Consider the following 20,921-nt stretch of genomic DNA (forward strand, 5'->3'; position numbering starts at 1 on the left):
GTACTCCGATTTCCTCCCACATTCCAAAAACATGCGTGGCAGATGTATGGAACACTCCCAATTGTCCCTAGGTGTGAGTGCGGATGGTTGTTTGTCTATGTGTGTATGTGTATCCCTGTGATTGGCTGGCAACCAGTTCCGGGTGTCCCCCCGCTTACCGCCAGAGGACAGCTGGGATAGGCTTGTTGCACGCCCCGTGACACTTGTGAGGCTAAACGAATCAGAAAATGGATGGATGGATGCGTACAAACATTTGGATGCTACATAATGTTTGATTGTCTCGCGTAACATAGCTAGCAAAAAAAAAAAAAAAGTCAGTCAAATTTCTTTTAAAGCTTTTTATCCGAATTTCTGAATTCTACCCTGTGGGGGACAATTCAACGTTAGAGCTTCTACTGTTGTCGAATCTTTTGAAAGGGACTGATGAGAAAAGATAAAAGGCAAGAAGGAGAGCAATCCAATTTGTCTTAATTACTTGCGATAAGGATGAATGGCGACGACCAAGCCGGCGTGTGCGGCCATGCTTGCCTCGATGCATGCACGTGCACATTAATTATACTTGGGAGTGAATCAATAACACTTTTATTTCCACACCTAGTCAATATCCCCAGAGACCTGAAATTAGACAGCCACGCTCGCTTAAGCTGTGTGTGTGTGCGTGTGTGTTTTTTATGCATCTTCAACACACATCCCGTCATCTAAAGTACGAGCTACTTCCGATGCTAACGTTCAAATGCCACCTTTCTAATTGAATAGCAGAGACACTGACTCATGCTAATGCAGTTCTTCACCGGTGAGGCGCCAGCTGTTATGTCTTGTTTTATTTCATCAGTTCTGACGCGCGACCGTCACCCGGGTGGGCAAGTGATGAAAATGTATCCGCACGCCTTGCACTTGACGGGAGTATGAATCATCGCAGAATTTAGAACGCTGCAAACCAATCCGTCTGCAATTTATAAGCGGATGAATGCGCCGTCGTCTTCCGTGAATGACTCATTTGAAACGGGCTACCGTTAAGGTTATCACTCAGCGTACTTCATCCTTACATGGAAATAAGGAATAAGGTGTGTGTATCAATGCCCCCCCCCCTGTCATACTTTCATAAGAAACTACAATGAGTCGTCCCAGGAAAGTGGAACTCGGTACCAAATTTCACGTCGTTATCCATACCCGCCTCTTGCATACTCTCGAATGATGAGTATCATGATGCATTTAACATTGGGAAGCCAAGCAAACAAAATTTCCACACAATGCAAACATCATTGGACGATTAGAAGGAATAAAATGAGACTTGACTGTTTCCCCGATTCATTTTCACTCACGTACGTAAGTGAAAAAGCGATCGCGTAAAATTGGATGCAAACGCTGTCATACGTATCTGCTAAAAGGAACATCGGGACACATAAGAAAAAAATGGATCATCGGAATTTCTCTCTTATGCTTCCCTATCTAATTCCTCCTTCGTGTATGCAGAGCGTCCCCAGCCGCCCAGGAAGTTGTCAGTTCCTCAGGATAGCGTGGAAGCGCGTCGGCTCCGCCTTCACTGGGTGACTGGTAGCTCAGGCTCCTCCCCCGTGAGGTACTTGACCGTGCAAATCAAAGAGCTGCCGGATGGCGACTGGATCACCAATACGGCGGACATCCCGCACAACCTGACTGCCTGGACCGTTGAGAGGTACGCACAAGTCCACGAAGATGCGACTTGCACTTTTTTTTTTAACCCTCACACACTTATGCATGTTAATGTAACCTCACAACTCCAAAACTGTGACGTGTACCTTGACTGCACAGCTGAAATGGCTGAGAAGTCATTGTTTATCATATCATCCACAGTCAGGGTTTTATGAAATAAAAGCCACACATATGCAGAGCCTCATCCAGCACACTCAAAATATAAGCGGGATCATGTAAAAAGTAACCTTTTTCTAAGCTTGATTTATTGGATAATGTCTTTTTTTGTTGTCGTTTCGCTTTTGTTTACTGTCTCTTAGTCGACCGTATTTTCTGCACTAAAAGGCGCACCTAAAAGCCTTCCATCTTAAAAGCTCACAGCGCACCTTAAAATCCGATGCGCCTTGTGTATGGTCATTACGGTAATATTTCGACCCCAAAATGTCTCCTTGCTCGAGACATGCTGACAACGCAGAGTTCAAACTTAAGGCGATCGGTTACGCAGTTGAACACGGAAATAGAGCAGCGGCAAGAGAGTTCAACGTTAACGAGTCAATGTTATAACTTGCTGTTGGTTCAGTGAACTGTGTCGCTGCTTTATGAAATAAGTTTTACTGACATCCGATCGTTATTTCTGTTGGTGTTTCCTTGAGCGTAGTGGATGCATTGTAGATTATTTTATAATGCGGTGCGCCCAATGTATGTAAAAAATGACAAAATAGGTCATTCATTGAAGTTGCGCCTCATAATCCAGTGCGCCTTTTAGTGTGGAAAATACGGGACTTCTATATCAGGCACTGATTGCAAACAGCCAATCAGATTGACGACGCTGTTTTGCAAACGGCAATCGACGGCTCATTCATCCTAATCTTATCTCAGAAGCATAATGACAACAATCTCTTCATCCTCCGTAATTCTAAACGTTGCTTTCGATGTAAATTTGTTCCTGCGTGTATTTTGAGTGCGTTGGACAAGAGTGGTATGACAGTGGCAGGAACTTAGCCGGAGAGCGGCCAATGGTGGTCATTTCACCAGATCCGAAATATCAAGCAGAAGGACATGAGACGGAATTCTTTTTTTGTTTGTTTTGTGCTGAAAATGGCTCTGCCTGTAAGGGAAAGTCTCCTCGCAGCAAGCAGGTCAGCGAAATTTGGACGCAGGGACCAGGCGGCACTGGAACAGGATCTGAGGCAGAAGTGCAAATGACCAGGAATGAAGCAGGAGGCAGGTTGAACAAAAAATGTTGACAATCTGTCAGCGTGCTGGTGTCCGAGAACAGCTCGCTGCTAATTTGGGGGATGAGATGGACCTGCTGGCTGGCTCCAATCCTGCAATTATACACCTGCATAACCACACACACACACACAAAGGGCAAGGGGGATTGAGTTGACGCAGACGCAGCAGACCTGACTGCAATTTTCGATCCGGAAGCCACCCCAAGCAAAAGATTACAGTGGCACATTCAATTATGAACTAAATTCGTTCCTAAGCTTTACTCGGTGAACTGAACTTGGTAAACGTGTCCTTTGCTCCTCCCTGGTGAAACCTTCCTAACCCATTGCTGAAATCTGTACCTTTTGTAATTTTTTTTATTTTTCCTTTCACGGTATTTTTACGGGGGGAGCAGATTGTGGATGGGAATTGAGAACTTCAAAAGAAATAGGACCTGTGGGTGCGCTGTGTGTGTGTTTGTGCAGATTGAAGCCCTTCACCTCATACAGGCTGCGAATGGTGGCCACCAACGACATTGGAAGCAGCGTCCTCAGTAAAGAGACGGATGCGGTCACGACCTTACAAGACGGTGAGAAGCCGGACAATGGCAGGCGACAAGAATTTCCCGGATTTATTTCGCCCCCATCCCTAAACCATGAAAGGGATTTAAGAGAGACAGTATTTCCACAAACAGTGCCCCCCGTCAATCGCCAGCTGTTTCAATGAGGAAAAAAAATAAATCCTCCTGTTTTTGTGCATTCATGAAGATAATAGCGGCTGTTACAGCAGGTGACTGTAATTACCTTGACTGCGACTGAGCCAAAGTTGAAATCGAAAGTGTTGCCATACAAAGTGTTGCCATACAAAGTGTGGCGCTTTCAACTTAGTGACGGGGGCTCCCCAAAACACAACAGCGAGCGTCACGTATTGAATTGAGTCTTGCCGTATGAACCCTTTCATGCACCAATGATAACCCGTAACCTGATAACATAATAGGCTGTCCGCTGTAGTGACCTCTGTCCCTCAAAGGGTTAAAGTTATCATCTTTCAATTGCCGTCATATTAAAATAAAATCAAATAACAACGCCATTGTCAGGAAATTTTGTACATTTTTACAAAAAGTATAAAATTGTACTCATGCAGAGTATCGAATGATCTAAATGTAAAGGGATTTTCCATGTTTAGCCATTCAACAAATAAAAAGGCCTGATGGTCGTGAGTTTACATATGAATATCCCTCATGTACACTTTTACGTTATTCTATTTTTTAATTTTCACTTTTGAAATACAAACCCAGAGTTGCAGCCCAGTTTCACAGCAACTGTAGCATACAGTGACAAGACAATATTCACATTCTTTTGTATTTGATGCTATTCCCTTCTTAAAATGTATTTTTTTATTGCCAAATTCAACTAGGATGTAAGGAACCATTTTTTCTTATTTTTGAATATTTCTAATGAAATCAACATATGAATACAAAAAAATGAAATGGAATGTAGTATTACGATCAAAATTGCATTTCGTTCAAGTCAATGTCTTAGAAGTCACTGACATCGAATATGCTAATGATAACAAAAACTCCCCCTTTGACTATATGAAAAATTTGACTTTAAAAATACCAACATAACAGTGCAGAACTATGATCCTAATCTATGAAGCTTGTCGATATTTATTAACAGCGCCCTTATTCTGTTTTTCAGTTCCTGATGAGCCTCCTGAGATCCTCTCTGTCAAACCATCGACGACGACCTCCGTCCTCATCCGGTGGAAGGTAAATGCGGTGGCAATATTTTCTTTACTACGCTAATAAAAACTCAATATTTGTAGTCGTTTTTTTTTTTTTTTTTTACAAGAAGAGATCTTGCATAGGGCAAGCATGTGGAATGCGATATACAAAGTCTTCTGACTGACATGGCCATGAGTCACCACAATTTAATGTATTTTCAATATTTTAAAAAAATATTTAGACGGATTCAAGTTATTTCTGTCACCACTTTCTTTGATTAACAGAGGGCTCTTTGTCCACGTGTGTATTTGGAACAGGGACTGCAAAGAATATATGGCCCTGATGCTCCACCGAGACATTATCTGATCACATGTTGCAGCCTTTTATGCTAACTGCCCATTACCGTAGCTGACTATTTTCTGCTCCCCTGACATTCTTCAGACATTCACACATTCGAAGTGCAGTCCAAATACATGTTAATAATTCACCAGGGTGAGAAAAGCACTGCTGAATGTGTGTTTGCGTTTAATACATTATTCAGCACCGTCAGACCAAAGTGACAATTGAAAGGGATGGACGAGCCGGTAGAAAGGGCAGACGGGCAGTCCGAGGTGTTGTAACACAGTGTGTAGTGTTTTCTCCTTGTGGCTTAATGGCAAAAGCAGAAGGCTGTGAAAACAAAGTCGCCAGCGATTTCATCATCTTTTACTACCCACTTCCAGCTCTGCGCCCTTTAAAAGTTGTCTTTTTTTTTCTGTCAGTCAGCACTCCTGGAAGATGAAACGCCAGAATTTACGTGTTCGGAAATAAATGACTGAATTCATTTGCGTGTTTCCCCAGGGGCCAAGCGCCGAACGCATCAACGGGTTGCTGACGGGCTACCGGCTGTATTACAGAGAGCTGTCGTTCAACTCGTCTTTCTCTGCTGATGAGGTCCAGGGAAGCAAAAGTGCTACAGACAGCCACATTACAAGTATGTCGCCACGCGCACACATCTTCATAAAAAAATCATAATAAACATAAGTTCAGTTGGAGGTGGCGCCTTGCCATTTAATTGCGCAGTGGTCTTATTGTGTAGTTTGGTCCCTATTAAACATGCAACATAACACAACATTTGCATCGTGACTGTATGGCAATAATTCATAAAAATACTCGCCACATTGTGGGGACATTTTTCTGCCACAAGCACGTTTTACATCCATGAAATAAACATTTGCAATGGCCAATAGATGATTCGGTGTGAAAGAAAATGTAGACTAGGGGCGGGTGAACTTTAGTGCTCAGGGGATTACGTTTAATTTTTTAAAAAGGACTGATGGGGCATTTCATTGCGAATTGAGATACAGTGAATTTGAGGGGCAACGGGACGGAGCCCTGACTTGCGAAAAAACTACAATCGATTGACGCCTTCCCCCAAATTGTAATTTGTAGTTGCCTACAGGTGCCACAAGAAGGTAGAACAGTACTTATGTCAAAATGAAACTCCTCAACCTACTTCAATATACTTCCTTTATACAAAACATTGAATAGCTTTTAAGCTAATAATGGAGCATAGTTTCCCAAAAAGAGAGATAAATGAATCCAAAACAAATACACATAAAAAACAATCGATTTGACTCAACCAATTTTAAGGAGAATGAATGAATTGAAGCAACAAATACCAGGTAGAAAATCCTTCATTGCTTCAAAATTAAAAGCTATCAAATGTCTGCCTCTCCATGGCAGTCATGTTGTTGTTGATAAATGTAAAATAATTACAGAAGCCATTTATCAACCTTCGCGTTTATCAACCTATCTTTCTCCCCCGAAGCCAAGAGCCCCTTCAAGACAGTCAGCAGCTCCTCAGTGACAGAGTTCGAGTTGACACGTAAGTCATATCGCTTGATCATGAAAATATCTGACTTGATGAACACAGAGAATTACTCTATTGGATTTTAATATCAGCAATGTTTTTTTTTTTAAGAGTCTCTATTTTAATACACTTTGTAGACAGTTTATTTACATATGGGCCGCCATGCTTTCACGTGCGCAATGCAGTCTGGGATGATGGCGTGGTAAGATTGCTGCCCTCTGCCGAGCGAAGCACAACAATTGCAAAGCGCTTCTGGCTGGCATTATCGAAAAGGAGTCCAAACGCCATACTGTACAGAATTTGAATGAAATTACAAACAATTGTAAAGTTAAGGGCCCAGAAACGTTTATTTGTCTTTAATTGATTATCAATCAGTTATCGGAATTTTGCTCTGCCAAATACTGAATTCGACATCATTCTAAAAAAAAAAAATCAGTTTTGATTGGGTCCTAGGGGGAAGTCATTTGATCATTTGTAGTTATATTCTGTGAACTAAACGTACATTTTGTTTGCATTTTCATTTTGAGACTTAATAGTCTTGACTAGATTCAATATAATTGTTGTGAAGATACTTTTTTTTTCTTCTCCCTACTTTGCGGCGCCACCTGGAATCCATGGCGGCGCCCTTAGCATTTGCCGAATGGGCAAGTTGGCTCTGTTTTTTCTGAATTGTCGAAAGCCACCAAAAAAATTAATAAAAATTCAAACATTCAGGCAAGGTTATTATTTGGTGTTCCATTTCCAGAATTGAAGAAGTTTAAGCGCTACCAAATCGTCATGACCAGCTACAACATCGTGGGCGAGAGTCCTCCCTCTGAACCCGTCGAGGTGTCCGTCGGAGAGGCAGGCAAGTAAAAAACGACCAGTTTTTATTCTGGCAAATCCTACTTCTGGCGCTCGGCGAGGCAGCGGCTCTCCTTGATCAAAGTGTTTTCGTTAGCCTCTGTCCGCTACGGGCTTTGTTGGGTTTCACTTTTGCTGCAACATTTAGTCGGAATCCTCAGACTATTGCTTGTGTTGCATCATTTCCGTCCCGTCCTCGCTTCAGCGCTCTCCTTAGAAGCTCCATTTAGAATTCTTCATCAGCAGTAAACTTCTAAGAATCTTGATCCGTCACGGAAACTGGAGCTTTTTGGCTCTTCTTGCTCAAGGCCCATTTTAAAGTTTTAGTCTTTTTTTTTTTTTTAATCAGCCCACTTGTACAAATATGAAACTACAGAGACTCAATGACTCAAATACAGAGGCTCATTGGTAGCATCTTTGGCAGGTTGTCTTTCTTTCATCTTTGTGTGTCCGTATGAACAGTTGGGACTGCTGTTGGTTGAATCCACCCCATGAGGCTCTTTTGGCCTTCCTTTTGTTGACATGAAGAATGAATGAATTAATCATGGGGATGGAATTCATGCGCTCAAGATTTAAACTGTCAAACCTTTGCCATTGTAAAGTTCAACTGTTTCAGGACCATTTAAAAATAGCTTGTTGTTGTATGTATTCTGCATGATCTTTTTTTTTTTTTTTTAATCCCATCCCATTTTTTTTCTTTTCTTTCTAAGCGTCTTTCTGGGTTTTTTTTTTTTAGGGTTTAAACTATGTAGTACTTGGTTTCAGTGGAAATGTAATACATTCCAACGCCTGGACAAGGTGAACCACTACACTACCAACACCCCTGCACTGAAATAAGTTTTAATGAAGATGGAGTCAGTCTCCTTGGCTAGTTCTTGACAAACTTCAGGTCTTTTTTTTTTTTTTTTTTTTTTACTGTACTGTATGATGATTATCATTGTAGATAATCACAGTAAGATTGTCGTTACTTACTCCACCATTCCCCTTGTGAATGGTAGTCATCTTCAAATTTCTAAAATTAGTCATACTCTGTGCAGTCTCGCCACTTTTGTCCCAACCTGTAGGAGCAGCCGCTTTTGTTTTGATTATTGTACCAACGTTGTTATGAATATAAAAATGAATGACTGATCTGCTCCTTTCCTTATTGTCAGCTGGCAATAAATAACTGAAAGTCCAGAATGTTCTTTCTGATGAAATGATGGAGCCATTCGGTTGTTTGGCAAAGGAGCCGGCTGCACCCGAGCCGTAAATGTTACATGGCGAGAAGGCTGTGAGCCACTGTTTGAATGACAAGTAGACCAGTAGGCTAACCTCATGTGGTGTGGGAAAAAAAAAGCGCAGGTCTTGCCTTTCGCCACACTCACAAAACGAGCCAACATTTTAGTTGGCGCGCATTCGCATTCAGGAGAGGTTGTGTGTGTGTGTCTGAATGTGTGCGTGCGTGCGTGTGTGTGTGTGTGTGTGTGTTTTGTCGGCTTGAGAAGGCCACACATATCACAGGGTGAGAAATGAGTGGAGGATAAGCAGCGTGCGGCGGGGTGGCAGACATAGCTGGAGGGCGATGTGATGGTGAAATGCGGTGATATGGCCTTTTTTCTGTGCGCGCCCCCAGGTGCATAGCTGCAAAACCGCTTTGCGCATGTGTGGTCACGGTGCAGTCAAGACTCCAGCCTCAGGCCCACTCGCTCTAATTGGAAGGGCTCCCCGTGGAACCCGGACGGAAACTGTGGATAATTGTGTGGATTAACCGTAAAATATTCTGTGTTGTTGCTTCAATATAAAACAAGAGTGGTGACCTGAAATGGGCTGTTCACCTGTCACTCACGGGGTGATTTGTGAAGATCTGTGTGAAAGTCATCAAGGCCGGTTGAAGCCAACACAACTGCATCACCTGCAAAAAAGCGGAGATGCAATACTGAGGCCGCCAAAGCGGACCCCATCCACGCCTCAGTTGCGCTAAGAAGTTCTCTCCATAGAGGTTCTGAACAGAATCGGTGGCCAAGCGCAGCCTTGGTCGAGTCCAACCCTCGCAAAGAATGAATCTGACTTACTGCCGGCACTGTGGACCAAACTCCGACACTGACCGTTCAGGAACCGAGGAGCCCGTATCAGGGGGTTCGGTACCCCGTAATCCCAAAGACGAGCACATTGGAGCTGCTGTCACACTAAATAATGTAGTCGTCTTTTTAAATGTAATATACAGTATATATATATATATTTTTTTTTACAACAAATGGTCATTTTTGTTTACAATGAAAGGTTCATCTTTTCATTTTTTAGACAATTCACGTGAAAGTTGCATTGCGAAGCTTCTGTGGTGGACTTTTGCATTACAACAACAGAGCTATGACTAGCCTCTGCCTCCCCATGTCTTTCGAGATGTTTTTTTTTCCTTAAAAGGATACCTGGTGGGGAAAAGACATTGATTCTTTGAAAGAGGTTATTAGTTTCTGTTTTTTTTTTTTAAAGTTTGCAATAGAAATGCAAAATAAGTGTTGACTTTTTACAAATGGGAGACAAGGCCGCGCTGCAGCCATTCATTCATTTCTGATGCTTCAGTGCGCAAATTTCATCAGTCCACACGAAATATAAACTATGACATTTTGAGGCACTGGTCCATCTCCTCTGAAAAAAAATGAACCAAAAAAAGTTAGGAACTATCGCTTTAAGATGACTTGGCGATTTTTCATCATGACAAAATATATTTCTCCTTTTAAAGACTCGATCCTGTTTTTCGTGAACATAATGCAACTTAATGCTCATACGTGACAAGAAGATTCTAAAACATGATTCTTTTTGTATTGTAACATAATGACTTTTTTTTTTCATTTCATTCATTTAGATTTAATGCACATGGTGGTGGTTAAGTTGCGTTAGGATGGAGGAGGGGTCACCTTACAAAAAAAGACCTCCCTGTGACGCAAAAAAAAACCAACAAAAAAAAAAGTGGAGAACTCCTGTTGTAACACTTCACTTTGTTCCATTTTCAGCTCCATCGGTGGCCCCCCAGTCCATCCGAGTGTCGGCCCTGTCCCCCTCCAGTCTGGAAGTGAGCTGGGACACGCCCCCCCTGGAGACCCAGAATGGACTCATCCAAGGATACAAGGTGAGCGGCATAAAAGCAAATGTCCGTGTGCGTGTGTGTGTATGTGTGTGTGTGCCCACAAAGCAGCACACACACAGTTATTTTAATATTAGAGTACGTCATTGCTTCTCAAAGCTGTGGTTGTGCTGCACCTTCAAGTGTCCTATGGAGGGGCAGAGAATTAAGTTAGAGGAATGGTCTTAAATGGTTTCACTATCGCTGCTCGGCCTGACAAGCTTTCCCCCTCATCGTCGACACCCCCCGCCCCCCTCCGCCCCCCAAATCTCCCTTCTGCTCTCAGTACTTCAAACACAAGGTTATCGGTCCCGCTTTGGACACATTGATTTCTGCAGCGGAGCAGAGGTGGAATGGAGAAGAAAGACGGGAATGTAATATTTGCCGAGCGAAGGAAGGAGACGACGAGCGCACGACCGTTGTAGAATCCTGATTAGGGGGGACTGCATCAAAGTGTCCGAGACGGACGGACGCACCGACGAGGTTAAGCAGATTAAGTGCAGCCAAATAGGAGCGAAGAATGAACGTTTCATGAATTGATAGCTTCTGACTTGCGCTAATAGCCGCTCGGGCCGCAGGTAGCGCACGAGGAGCGTTTCTTTTCAAGAGGAGAAGAGATTTTTTTTTTTCTTTTTCCACCAATGTAACCGCAACGCCCGGGTTGGGCTTGTTAGACGCATTGATAGAGAAGTCAACAGTTAATAGCGGCTCTCAGCAAAAATCAATCACCAAAATTACACGCTCCGGAGTGCTTTTCAACAAAGAAGCCGGCGCACAAATCGATGATTTATTTTACCGTGGCAACTCTTGATTCGCTTTTCGAGCCTTAACCCTAGTTTATGATCATGTTGCGTTCCTATTTGTCTATTCCTTTCAAGCACAACTAATTCAGAAGCTTTGAGGGCCCCCGTTTGTAAACTTTTCATGGTTCTTATCGACTAAAGGATACTACAAACGCTGATATCTATTACAAAGGTTGTTGGGAACAATCTTGCAGTACAAGCCATTCAGTTTCTAGCTCTCTTGTCCTCACAGGTGAACTGGGGCTTATCCCAGCTTGACTTTAGGAGAGAGGTTGGCGCCCAATCACGGGGCGGACAACCATAAACGCTCATTTTTACACCTCTGGTCAATTTTGAGAGTCATCGACCCTCGCGTGCGTGTTTTTTGGAAGATGGGAGGAAGCCGGAGAAAACAGCTTGGGGAAAACGTGCAAACTCCACAGCAACTGTTTTTAATCAGCTTTTATTTCAGTTGCGTGTTTTCATTTATAGAAGTGCTTTTGCATCTAAATAGTGTGGCACGGCTAAAATCGTATCAACACCAAACCCACAGAATGTGACCCGTTACATTTGATTTTTGGCTTAATTACCGTATTTTCACGACTATAAGGCGCCATTAAAAGTCTAAAATTTTCTCCAAAATGGACAGGACGCCTTATGATGCGGAGCGTCTTGTCTATGCGCTGAGTTCCAAAACCTGACTGACAGCCGACACGCTGTTTATATAGAGAAAAGGCGGAAGTGACTGTGGACAGGCATGCGGCAAAGAAGTCGGCCAATCAGTGAAGGGTGGGCCAAGTCAAGCAAATGAACTCTGAGCTTGCCGTTATTACCGGAGGCTTGACTAAAGAACTCCAACCGCTGGACATCGGCATCAACCGGGCGTTCAAAGTAAAGTTGCGAGCGGCATGGGAACAATGAATGATCGATGGCAAACACAACTTTACAAAGAGTGAGAGGCAGCGCCGGGCGAGTTACGCCACAATTTGCGAATTGATTGTGGCTGCTTGGACGAATGTGTCTGCTTGCACTGTTGTTCGAGTTTTTGGCAAAGCCGGCATCTTTTCTGTGGAGCCACATGGCAATGAGAGTGACTGACAACGAGAGGGAACACGGCGTTTTTGATGGATTACCGGTACTTGCACAATTGTTCAATTCTGATGCAGAGGATGAGGACTTTGATGGATTTCTGGGTGATGATTGATCGAAAAACGTGAGTACATTGTACGATGGCTAAATAAAATACAACGGAACTCCGTTTTGCTTCGTTGCCTTTTTAAAAACGTGTTTTTAGCTTGTATCTGTATGTCTTGGCATGCTACCGTATGCTACAAGCTAACATGTTTTTAGCGTGCGCGCATGCATGCCGTATGTTTAAGCTGGCGTATGTTTTACCACTTTAAAATCGCGCCCAATAATACAGTGCGTTTTGTCTATGTGTAAAATACAGAAATAGCACCCATTAATGAGACTGCGCCCAACCATACGGTGCGTCGAATGGTCGTGAAAATACGGTACACTTGGGATTTTTTTTGTGTGTGTTTTTACGTTTGCATTTTGAAATACGGTGTTCTTTTTCTGTATTTAAAACAGCACCAAAAATATTTTGGGGGGTGGGGGGTTGTTTTGTTTTTTTGCTTTTTTTAATACAACTCTCGCTAAAAGTAAAGCAAAAAAGTGAAATGTACTGCCACATCCGCTTTGGCTCTATTCTCACACTCTCGAAGCGCTGGTGAATAGAAGCTACATTCGTCCCCCCCCCCCCCCTTCTTAAATTCATTTATAATGCACGAGGCTCAGCCGGCAACTGTTGTTGCAATTACTGTGAATCACGACTTTCCAAGCACTTTCCATGTCGAGCCTTTATTTGCCGCCGCTTACCACCTTCATTTATTGAACAACGCGGCGGAGATCCGTCGGTGTGTGTTGGGCGTTTGCTAAAGTGGATCAATGGAATGAAGTTGCACTTGCAGTTTTACGGGTGAGAGGACGCCTCTTTGACTGCGTTAAGATGCTTTGCAAAGGCCGGCTATTTGCTCACGAACCGTGTGCAGTATATTATCTTTGAATCACTGCATCCCGGACCGACTTTATCACAAGTCTTTTTTTTTTTTTACAAATTTACTACCGTGAGGTCAGACAGAACAAATCCGACCAAACGAAAGCTTTTGAAAATTGCGAACTCCATTTTGAAGGGGCGTGGCATGACGGGTTTGTCCGAGTGTGAACTTCGGCCCGTGAGTATTTTCGTGTTTGACTGTCGCGCTCAAGAAATGGCTAAAAGGCAATCTTTGCCCTCCTTTTTTTTTTTCCACTTCACTCGAGCGTCTGCATATTTGAAACCCGCTTGTCACTCGTTTAGGCTCGTTGACACGAAGCAAAACATTGACCAAGCGACGCCTCCAGCCTTCAACACATCAGAATTTGGGAGCACGCGTAAGTCAAGTTAGCACTGCACTGTGGATCTTACCAAACAAGGAGTAATACGTTCATCAGTCAAGCGGACACCATTCCTCCAAAACATCTGGTCCTCGCTTCACATTTGTTCTAGTCTGAAAACATAAATTTAACCTGTAACCTGATAACATGATAAGCTGTGTAGTAACCGCCGTCCGTCCCTGAAAGGGTTAAGGGGGCCATTGGCATCCGATGCCTGAAAATGGATCGAAGCATACGGTCTTCCATCATCGGAGAGATTGGTTCATTTCAGCCTAAAATAGCCTTTTCTGTCTTCATTACTGGCAAAAGTCATTATCGCTGTCAATAATATTCCACTTCCAACTTATCTTTATATTTGGGAGTCCTGACTCGGAACGGCCAGTGTGAGTTGGCGGTGGGTGCACAAAATGAAGTCAGGATGTTATTTTAATGACAATTTAGTTTCAAATTTGTACCTCCTAATTATGATACATATCATGTCTGCGTACATAGAGCAGGGATATGAAACTCATTTTAGTCGCGGGCCAATTTGGAGTTGCGTCTTCCCTCGGAGGGCCGTTATGACAGTGAAACCACAGAATTGTTCCTTGTACACAACAAATATAATATCATGGTTTGTTCAATTATTATTCGAGTGTAAAGAGGGGAACAAAATGAGTGCTAAATCTTAACGTTATTTATTACACATGACAATTTGGCATTTCGCTACAGATTTTAGCAAGTTGACACACATGATTTGCTTTTGCGGACCACATAAAATGAGCTAGCGGGCTGGATCTGGCCCCCAGGCCTTGAGTTTGACACCTGTGACATAGAGAATGATTGAAACAACCCAATGGGCTTTTTCCAACTACGTCAAAAGTAATATCGACAAAGTTGACGTTTGCATATTGGCTTGGCCCTCGGCAAGCGTTTCGGTTTTTCATGGGGGGTGGGGGGGGGGCTTGCAAAATGAATCAACTGGGTATTTGGTACTTTTTCTGCCTCTTCTAAATTATTCTGCTTCTGTTCCATTAGACCTCCGTGCTACCACGCATGTTTGCTGCACCAAAAAAAAAAAAAAAAAAAAGTACACTTAAGATGAGCGACTCTAAATTTGGACTTGCCTGTATCCGGCCATATAAAAACCCATGAAAAACCGGTTCAAAAGCTGCAATATAACAGCGGCCCGCATGATGAACGAACCGCACCATGTCAGGGATTCGCTTTAGCCTGTCCTTGAGTGTCCTGTCGTGCTGGCAGCTCCTCCTTCTTATTTTAAGCAGCATTGTCAACATTTAACAAGTTAAGCAACATTGTCAACGTTTTACATCATCAGAATTAAAGAGGGGCCGTCGAGGAGCAGAGAAAGTAAACAGTGCACACTGTTGTCAAGAGCGGCAGCGATGAGTGAGGAAGGAGGTGGGGGGGGGGGGCAACAAATGGGCTGTGGAAGAGTCAGGTAAAAGGTCCTCTCATGTGGCAGGTGCACTACTGGCAGAAGAACAAACAGAACCAGACGGAGAAGGTGAAGGTGATTTTTGTCCCGGATACTCGCATGCACCTGAGCAACCTGAGCAGTTACACGCCTTACCTGGTCACTCTCACCGCCTTCAACACGGCCGGGGACGGACCGCCCAGCGACCCTCGCGGTGCACAGACCCTGCAGTCGGGTACGCACCGCTGATTGGTTTTTATAGTTTTGGTTTTCTTCTAATATAACAAGGAAAAGAAATGTCAAGAAAACATTCTATTTTCCCAATTCTACTTTTTACGCTGTTTTTGATACGATGATGTAATCTTGCAGCCCCGAGCCAGCCCAGCGACCTCTCCTTCTCCGAGGTGACGGGAGGAAGCGTCAACGTCTCCTGGGGGGCTCCTTTAGCTCCCAATGGCCTGCTGGAGGGCTACCGGGTCATCTACCAGCCCACCGCTCCGGTGCAAGGTACACACGTACATGCCGGAAACACACAAATGCGACATAACATGAACGTCGCCGCCGTGTGTGTGAGCAGGTGTCAGCAAAGTGGTAACGGTGGACGTGAAGGGCAGCTGGCAGCGATGGCTAAAGGTTCGGGATCTGCTGAAAGGAGCCACGTACTTGTTCAGGGTCCAAGCGCTCACCGTCAGCTACGGACCCCCGATTAGTGCAAACCTTACTGCAGAGCCGGTCCAAGGTTAGCGAGCGTCAGTGTGTGTGTTTCTTCGTGCTGTATGTTTGCGTATGCTGTGTTGCTTATCAAACGATCATCAGTGATTATATTTCCCTTGCGCCATTGTAATCAGGATATTTTTAAAATAATAATCAAATTAAAATATGCCATATTATATTTACTAGTTATGGCTATTTTAAAGTAATTACCGTATTTTTGTCGCACCGGTTTAAAAAAAGCATCATGAAGAAGAAAAAAAAAACATCTCACTAACTTCTACCTCTTATTTTGGCGGTTGGCAAATATTTTTGGTGCGTTACAGTCACCAACTTTAACTTGCGGCATGTGCATGCTAAGGAAGCAAGCTTTTTCGTAGTGAGAAGCGGAAGTTTCACATCCAACCGGAACTTGTTTGTTGCCGTCAACATAATTAGGGAATGGGGATTTTGCATGCTGGCTCGAGCTCAGATTTTAATATATATATATATATATATATATATATATATATATATATATATACACACACACACACAAGTCATACGTTCTCGATGCTGATTGACTGCAGACTGGGGCCACGTGAGGCCTGTAAGTAGGACTAAAAAGCTGCAATATGTTGTGGGTGCAAAGGATGCGCCGCGGGGGCGGCGGAATCGTTAAAATGGATTAATGTATTTTCCGCACTATAAGGCACTTCGTCGGAGTTTAAGGCGCAACTTCAAAGAATGGCCTATTTTAAAACGGTTTTCATAAATAGGGCGCACCGCGTTATAAGGTGCATAGAATAGAAGCTACAATTGTGGCTGGGGTTGCGTTATGCATCCACTAGATGGAGCTACGCTTAAGGGAATACAATACAATACAGCTTTCCTTGTAGAACTCTTTCACCACAGCTTCAACTGTAACACAGCACTTTACAGAACATTTAAAAAACTACGTCCAAGAAATAAGAATATTGATCCATATATAAGGCTTTTGAGAAAATCAAATGCTTTTAGGTGCGCCTTATAGTGCAGAAAATACGGTAACTGCCCAGCCCCAGCCTTCTATTTGGTTCATGTGTCTTACCCCCCACAAAAAAAGACAATAAAAAATAAAAACAGGAATCCAATGCATATGTCTGTGTCTCCAATCGACCATGCAGGCGCACCGGGGTCGCCCACGGAGATCTCCATCACCAAAGCATCCTCCGCTCTCACCATCCACTGGGCAGAGGGCGACAGCGGGGCGGCGCCCATCAGCGGCTATGTGATCGAGTCTCGTCCCTCAGGTGACACGCTGACCTTTTCGTCTTTTTTAACAGCTCTGTGCGTCCCGGGTCGTTGACGTCCGCCGAGTTAATCGGCTCAGCCACAAGCTCGTAATGAGCTGATCTATCGGAAGCGTGATCATGGGCGGCAAATGATTCAATGGAGGTGGTAAATTCGAGACCATTATAGGAATCCCGACTGGAATTGTAAAGTGAATCAACATCCATTACGTTTACAGCTCCGGCGCTGCTCACGAGAGCGCTGGCCAATCTTGTAGCAATTGCACACGTCCGTGAATTGATCGACGCAAGCTGCATGCTTCCCCATTTTTCACGCTTTCAAAAGTGTACAAAAACATCCAATGTTTGGAGATTGCAGGTCAGCATTGTGATCAGAGAAATGGCAAATTTAAACGATACCAGATTAAAACGACCATTAAATCTTAATGTGAATATACAAGTTGTAATTTTCTGAGAATGAAGTCGTGGTATCAGAAGAATTAAATGAATAAAGTTTTGATACAATAGAGAACTGAGGATCATAATTTTCGTCGAGTCAGGTCTGACAGATTCCAGAAAGTTTTTCAGCTATACGACAACTGTTTTTTTAAAAAGATATATCCATGAAAATAAATGTGTGTTTTTGTAAATAAAACCCAAAGATGGAGTAGTTACAGGCCTAAAAAAATAAATAGGAATAGAACTTTACAACAGTTTACATTTTGGAATCTGCATGCCAATTTTTTTTTTTTTTAATCTGCATCCAAGTCTAACTCCAAGAGATTTTCGGGTCAAATTTTTCCCCAGTGTCATAGAACCAGAATTGAGATTTATTTTTCTTGAGAACTATATCAGAAAATTATGAGAAAAGTTTAAGAAGCAAAATGTCCTGAAAATAGTCATATTTGTAAACAAAATAAGCTTTACAAAAAGAATAAAGTTCGAATATTCCAGAGTAAATTTATTTTAAAAATAATGTCAAAATATTCCTAGAACAAATTCATAATATGCCGACAACAAGTTTAAAGTCAAAATACGTTTTTGAGAAAGAAGTCGTAATAATACAACAAAGATTTATTTTTTTAAGTCCCAATTCTACAAGAACGAATTACACTAAGTCGAAATATTAGAATCAAAATTGTAATTGAATGAGAACACTTTTACGGTATTATGAGAACGGTTGCGCTCTTCATTTCCACAAAGGGACTTTTTTTCTGTTGACACGACATCCTTTTCTGTTTCCCTTCGCTAGACGAGGGCGTATGGGACTCGTTCATCCGACTGCTGTCTCCCAGCACGAGGTCCGTGTCGGTGCCGCTGGAGCGCCTGCGACCCGGGATCAGCTACGAGTTCCGAGTCATCGCCGTCAACCGCTTTGGCTTCGGACACCCCAGCACGCCCTCTGCAGCACTCGCTGGTAAACACACACACACACATGCGCGCACACACGATGATGAAAATCAGTAAACGTCAAAAAGAAAATAAATTGTCCACACCAAAATTGGTTTCTCATCACTCTCTTGAGTACTTCTTATGTAATGCCTCGCACAATAAAATGCAACTTTTCTGCAACCTACTTTTCAATCTACAACATCACAACTGTAATAATTTAGAAACTTTATCATTACATATGATAAATACATACAAGACTTTTTTTTTTTTTTTTTTTGCCCGACTGCTGTGTCCTCTCATTTGCCCAATAAACTGAAAAGTGCAGACACCCATGGGTGAAACTGACAAGTCACACCACCCAAAGGTACTCTAGAAAAAGAAAAGATGACGCATCCTGGTCGTGGGTATCGTATGTGGGCGGAATAAAGTTTTTTTAATTTTGCGGTTTCTCATGGCAATCATGTCAATAGTCTGCTTGGAAACGGCACTGCAATAAAAACAAACCGTCTCCATTTTGCATCTCCAGCCTTGTCCGAGCGTCCGTTCTACGAGGAGTGGTGGTTTCTGCTGGTCATGGCGCTGGTGGGCCTCATCCTCATTCTCATTCTCGTCTTCACCCTGCTGCTGCATGGACACAGCAGCAAGTACAAGGCCTGTGGCACAGGTAACATCAGTTTGAACCAGAAGTGGCAAAAGTACTCAAGTATCTGGACTTGCTTAAAAAAAAAATTACAAATCGATAATGTTTGTTTTTCGCTGACGATAAAGAATACCTGCCTGTTAGTATTGTTATATGACCTTTGTTCATGTGTTGCTTACATTGTTGGAGTTCAAATATCCCACGCTCCAAAATGTTGAAACGTAGCAACCTGCAACAACAGTTTTGTTGATCCCATCCACGGTGCTTTGCATTGCGCGTTAGCATTAAGCGAGCACACATTCCCCAAAGACGAAGTTGTGCAGTTGTTTTAAGCTCACGCTGTGCAATTCTTTTTGTTGTATGTTTACTTTGACAGTAGCCTGGCAATTAACAGCTTGAAGACTCTTTTTTTAAAACTTAATAATGATAATAAAAATAATAATAATACATTTTGTTTCCTCTCAAATGTCTGCGTCCGTCGAATTTGCTTGCCAAAAAAATTGCTTACGTTCGGTCGCTTGTAAATCAAGGCGCTATTGTACATGTATTCAAGTGTCGGGAGGCTTCAGAAAAATAAATGTTCAAGTGCAGTACATATTCTTGAAAAATCTAAACTTTGTACTCGTTACTTCCCACCACTGCTTTTAACTCACGTCTTCAGTTCAGGAAGTTTGGCTCTCCAGTCATGACAGTTTGACAGCTTCTGCCAACTCATTACATGCACAGCACTGGTGACAAACTTTCATTGAATTAAAAAAATAATAATTTAGAATTCGGTTGCACACTTCCAAAAGGTTGCACTTAAAGTAACATTGCCCGGAGCAGCCCGACACAGAGAGCAAAACAAGGTCGTCATTGTTGCCCCTCCCGCAGTCTTCAAGGACGAATGTGTCCCACAAGCATCCATATGATTTTGAGTAATCATGTCACTCTAAAAACAAAGGAAATCATGAAAAAAATGTTTTATATATATATATATATATATATATATATATACACACATTTACATACCGGTGTATATTCTTTGTGAGCTATTCTGAATAAGGCTGCAGGCAGAAACTGGCAATAGCTTTTTAATTAAGGCTTAAAAATATTTCAGCGAGAGTACTATATTTGCTTTCTAATAAAAAGAAAACTGGCAAGTCGACTCGAGGGTGAATCCGAGGAGGTGTACAGTACATTATTATCACTGCATAATCAAGTGCCTGAAGTTAAAGCCTTATTATCATCGCTCCCAGCTCACTGTTTCGGGCCTATTTGCAAATGTGACATTAAGTAGTTCGAGGGTTGTTTGCGAAATCCAGTTCTCTGTGGAGAGATCCCTTCGACACAAAAACTCCCACTCCTTCTCTCTTATCAGTTCCTTACATCCAAAAAATTGTGTTACAGGCTACAGCAACACTAGATGTGTTCATGTATCAAGTTTGAAGGAGTTTCCTTGAAATAACACACAAGTATTAGTTGGCCTTACCTTTTTACATTTGATTCCCAGTAGAATGCACACTGGATCTTTAGCTTTTTCAAGGTACGTCTTTCAACCCGTGACGAAAACGCACGTGAAGTCAGACCGCGCAAAGCGAAACAACATAAGTGCAGTGCGAACATCATGAGCGTGGATGCTCTGTTTTATTGAAAGGTTGTTCCATCTGTGCTCCCTCTTGTCGTCCTTCAGGCAAACACATGTCTTCGGTGGAGGAGTCGGTCACTCTGGACAACGGAGGCTTCACCACACTGGAGCTCAACAGCAGAGCGCTCACCAACACCAAAAACACCTTCCTGAAAAAGAACGGGACAAGGTGCCACGTCGTACTCGATCGCACGCGCAAACATACACACACACACACACACACGCACATCCACTCGCCTTTGGGCCCCAAAGCCAAGCT

The 20,921-nt window shown here is 42.8% G+C and overlaps 1 protein-coding gene and 1 long non-coding RNA gene across 4 annotated transcripts in view; one reads left to right on the forward strand and one right to left on the reverse strand.

Moving 5' to 3' along the window:
- Window positions 1-20,921, forward strand: part of sdk1b (sidekick cell adhesion molecule 1b) — a 231,969-nt gene that overhangs the window by 209,560 nt on the left and 1,488 nt on the right. For all 3 annotated transcript variants that reach the window (XM_086119285.1, XM_086119284.1, XM_086119287.1), the window contains 14 exons: window positions 1,474-1,675; window positions 3,369-3,472; window positions 4,584-4,654; window positions 5,450-5,582; window positions 6,420-6,476; window positions 7,207-7,308; window positions 10,295-10,410; window positions 15,091-15,277; window positions 15,412-15,549; window positions 15,620-15,781; window positions 16,899-17,024; window positions 18,256-18,420; window positions 18,922-19,059; window positions 20,708-20,831. In XM_086119285.1, the coding sequence (XP_085975411.1) occupies window positions 1,474-1,675; window positions 3,369-3,472; window positions 4,584-4,654; window positions 5,450-5,582; window positions 6,420-6,476; window positions 7,207-7,308; window positions 10,295-10,410; window positions 15,091-15,277; window positions 15,412-15,549; window positions 15,620-15,781; window positions 16,899-17,024; window positions 18,256-18,420; window positions 18,922-19,059; window positions 20,708-20,831 (1,825 nt within the window). The remainder of the gene's footprint in view (window positions 1-1,473; window positions 1,676-3,368; window positions 3,473-4,583; window positions 4,655-5,449; window positions 5,583-6,419; window positions 6,477-7,206; window positions 7,309-10,294; window positions 10,411-15,090; window positions 15,278-15,411; window positions 15,550-15,619; window positions 15,782-16,898; window positions 17,025-18,255; window positions 18,421-18,921; window positions 19,060-20,707; window positions 20,832-20,921) is intronic.
- LOC147200063 (uncharacterized) lies at window positions 17,939-19,048 on the reverse strand. Its single transcript, XR_015101757.1, has 2 exons — window positions 18,900-19,048; window positions 17,939-18,417 (listed from the first exon to the last, which is right to left on the reverse strand). It is a non-coding gene; the product is annotated as an uncharacterized LOC147200063 (long non-coding RNA).

This window comes from Hippocampus guttulatus, chromosome 9 (assembly GCF_054856545.1).
Source record: "Hippocampus guttulatus isolate MCC_2025c chromosome 9, RoL_Hgut_1.0, whole genome shotgun sequence".
NCBI lineage: Eukaryota > Metazoa > Chordata > Actinopteri > Syngnathiformes > Syngnathidae > Hippocampus > Hippocampus guttulatus.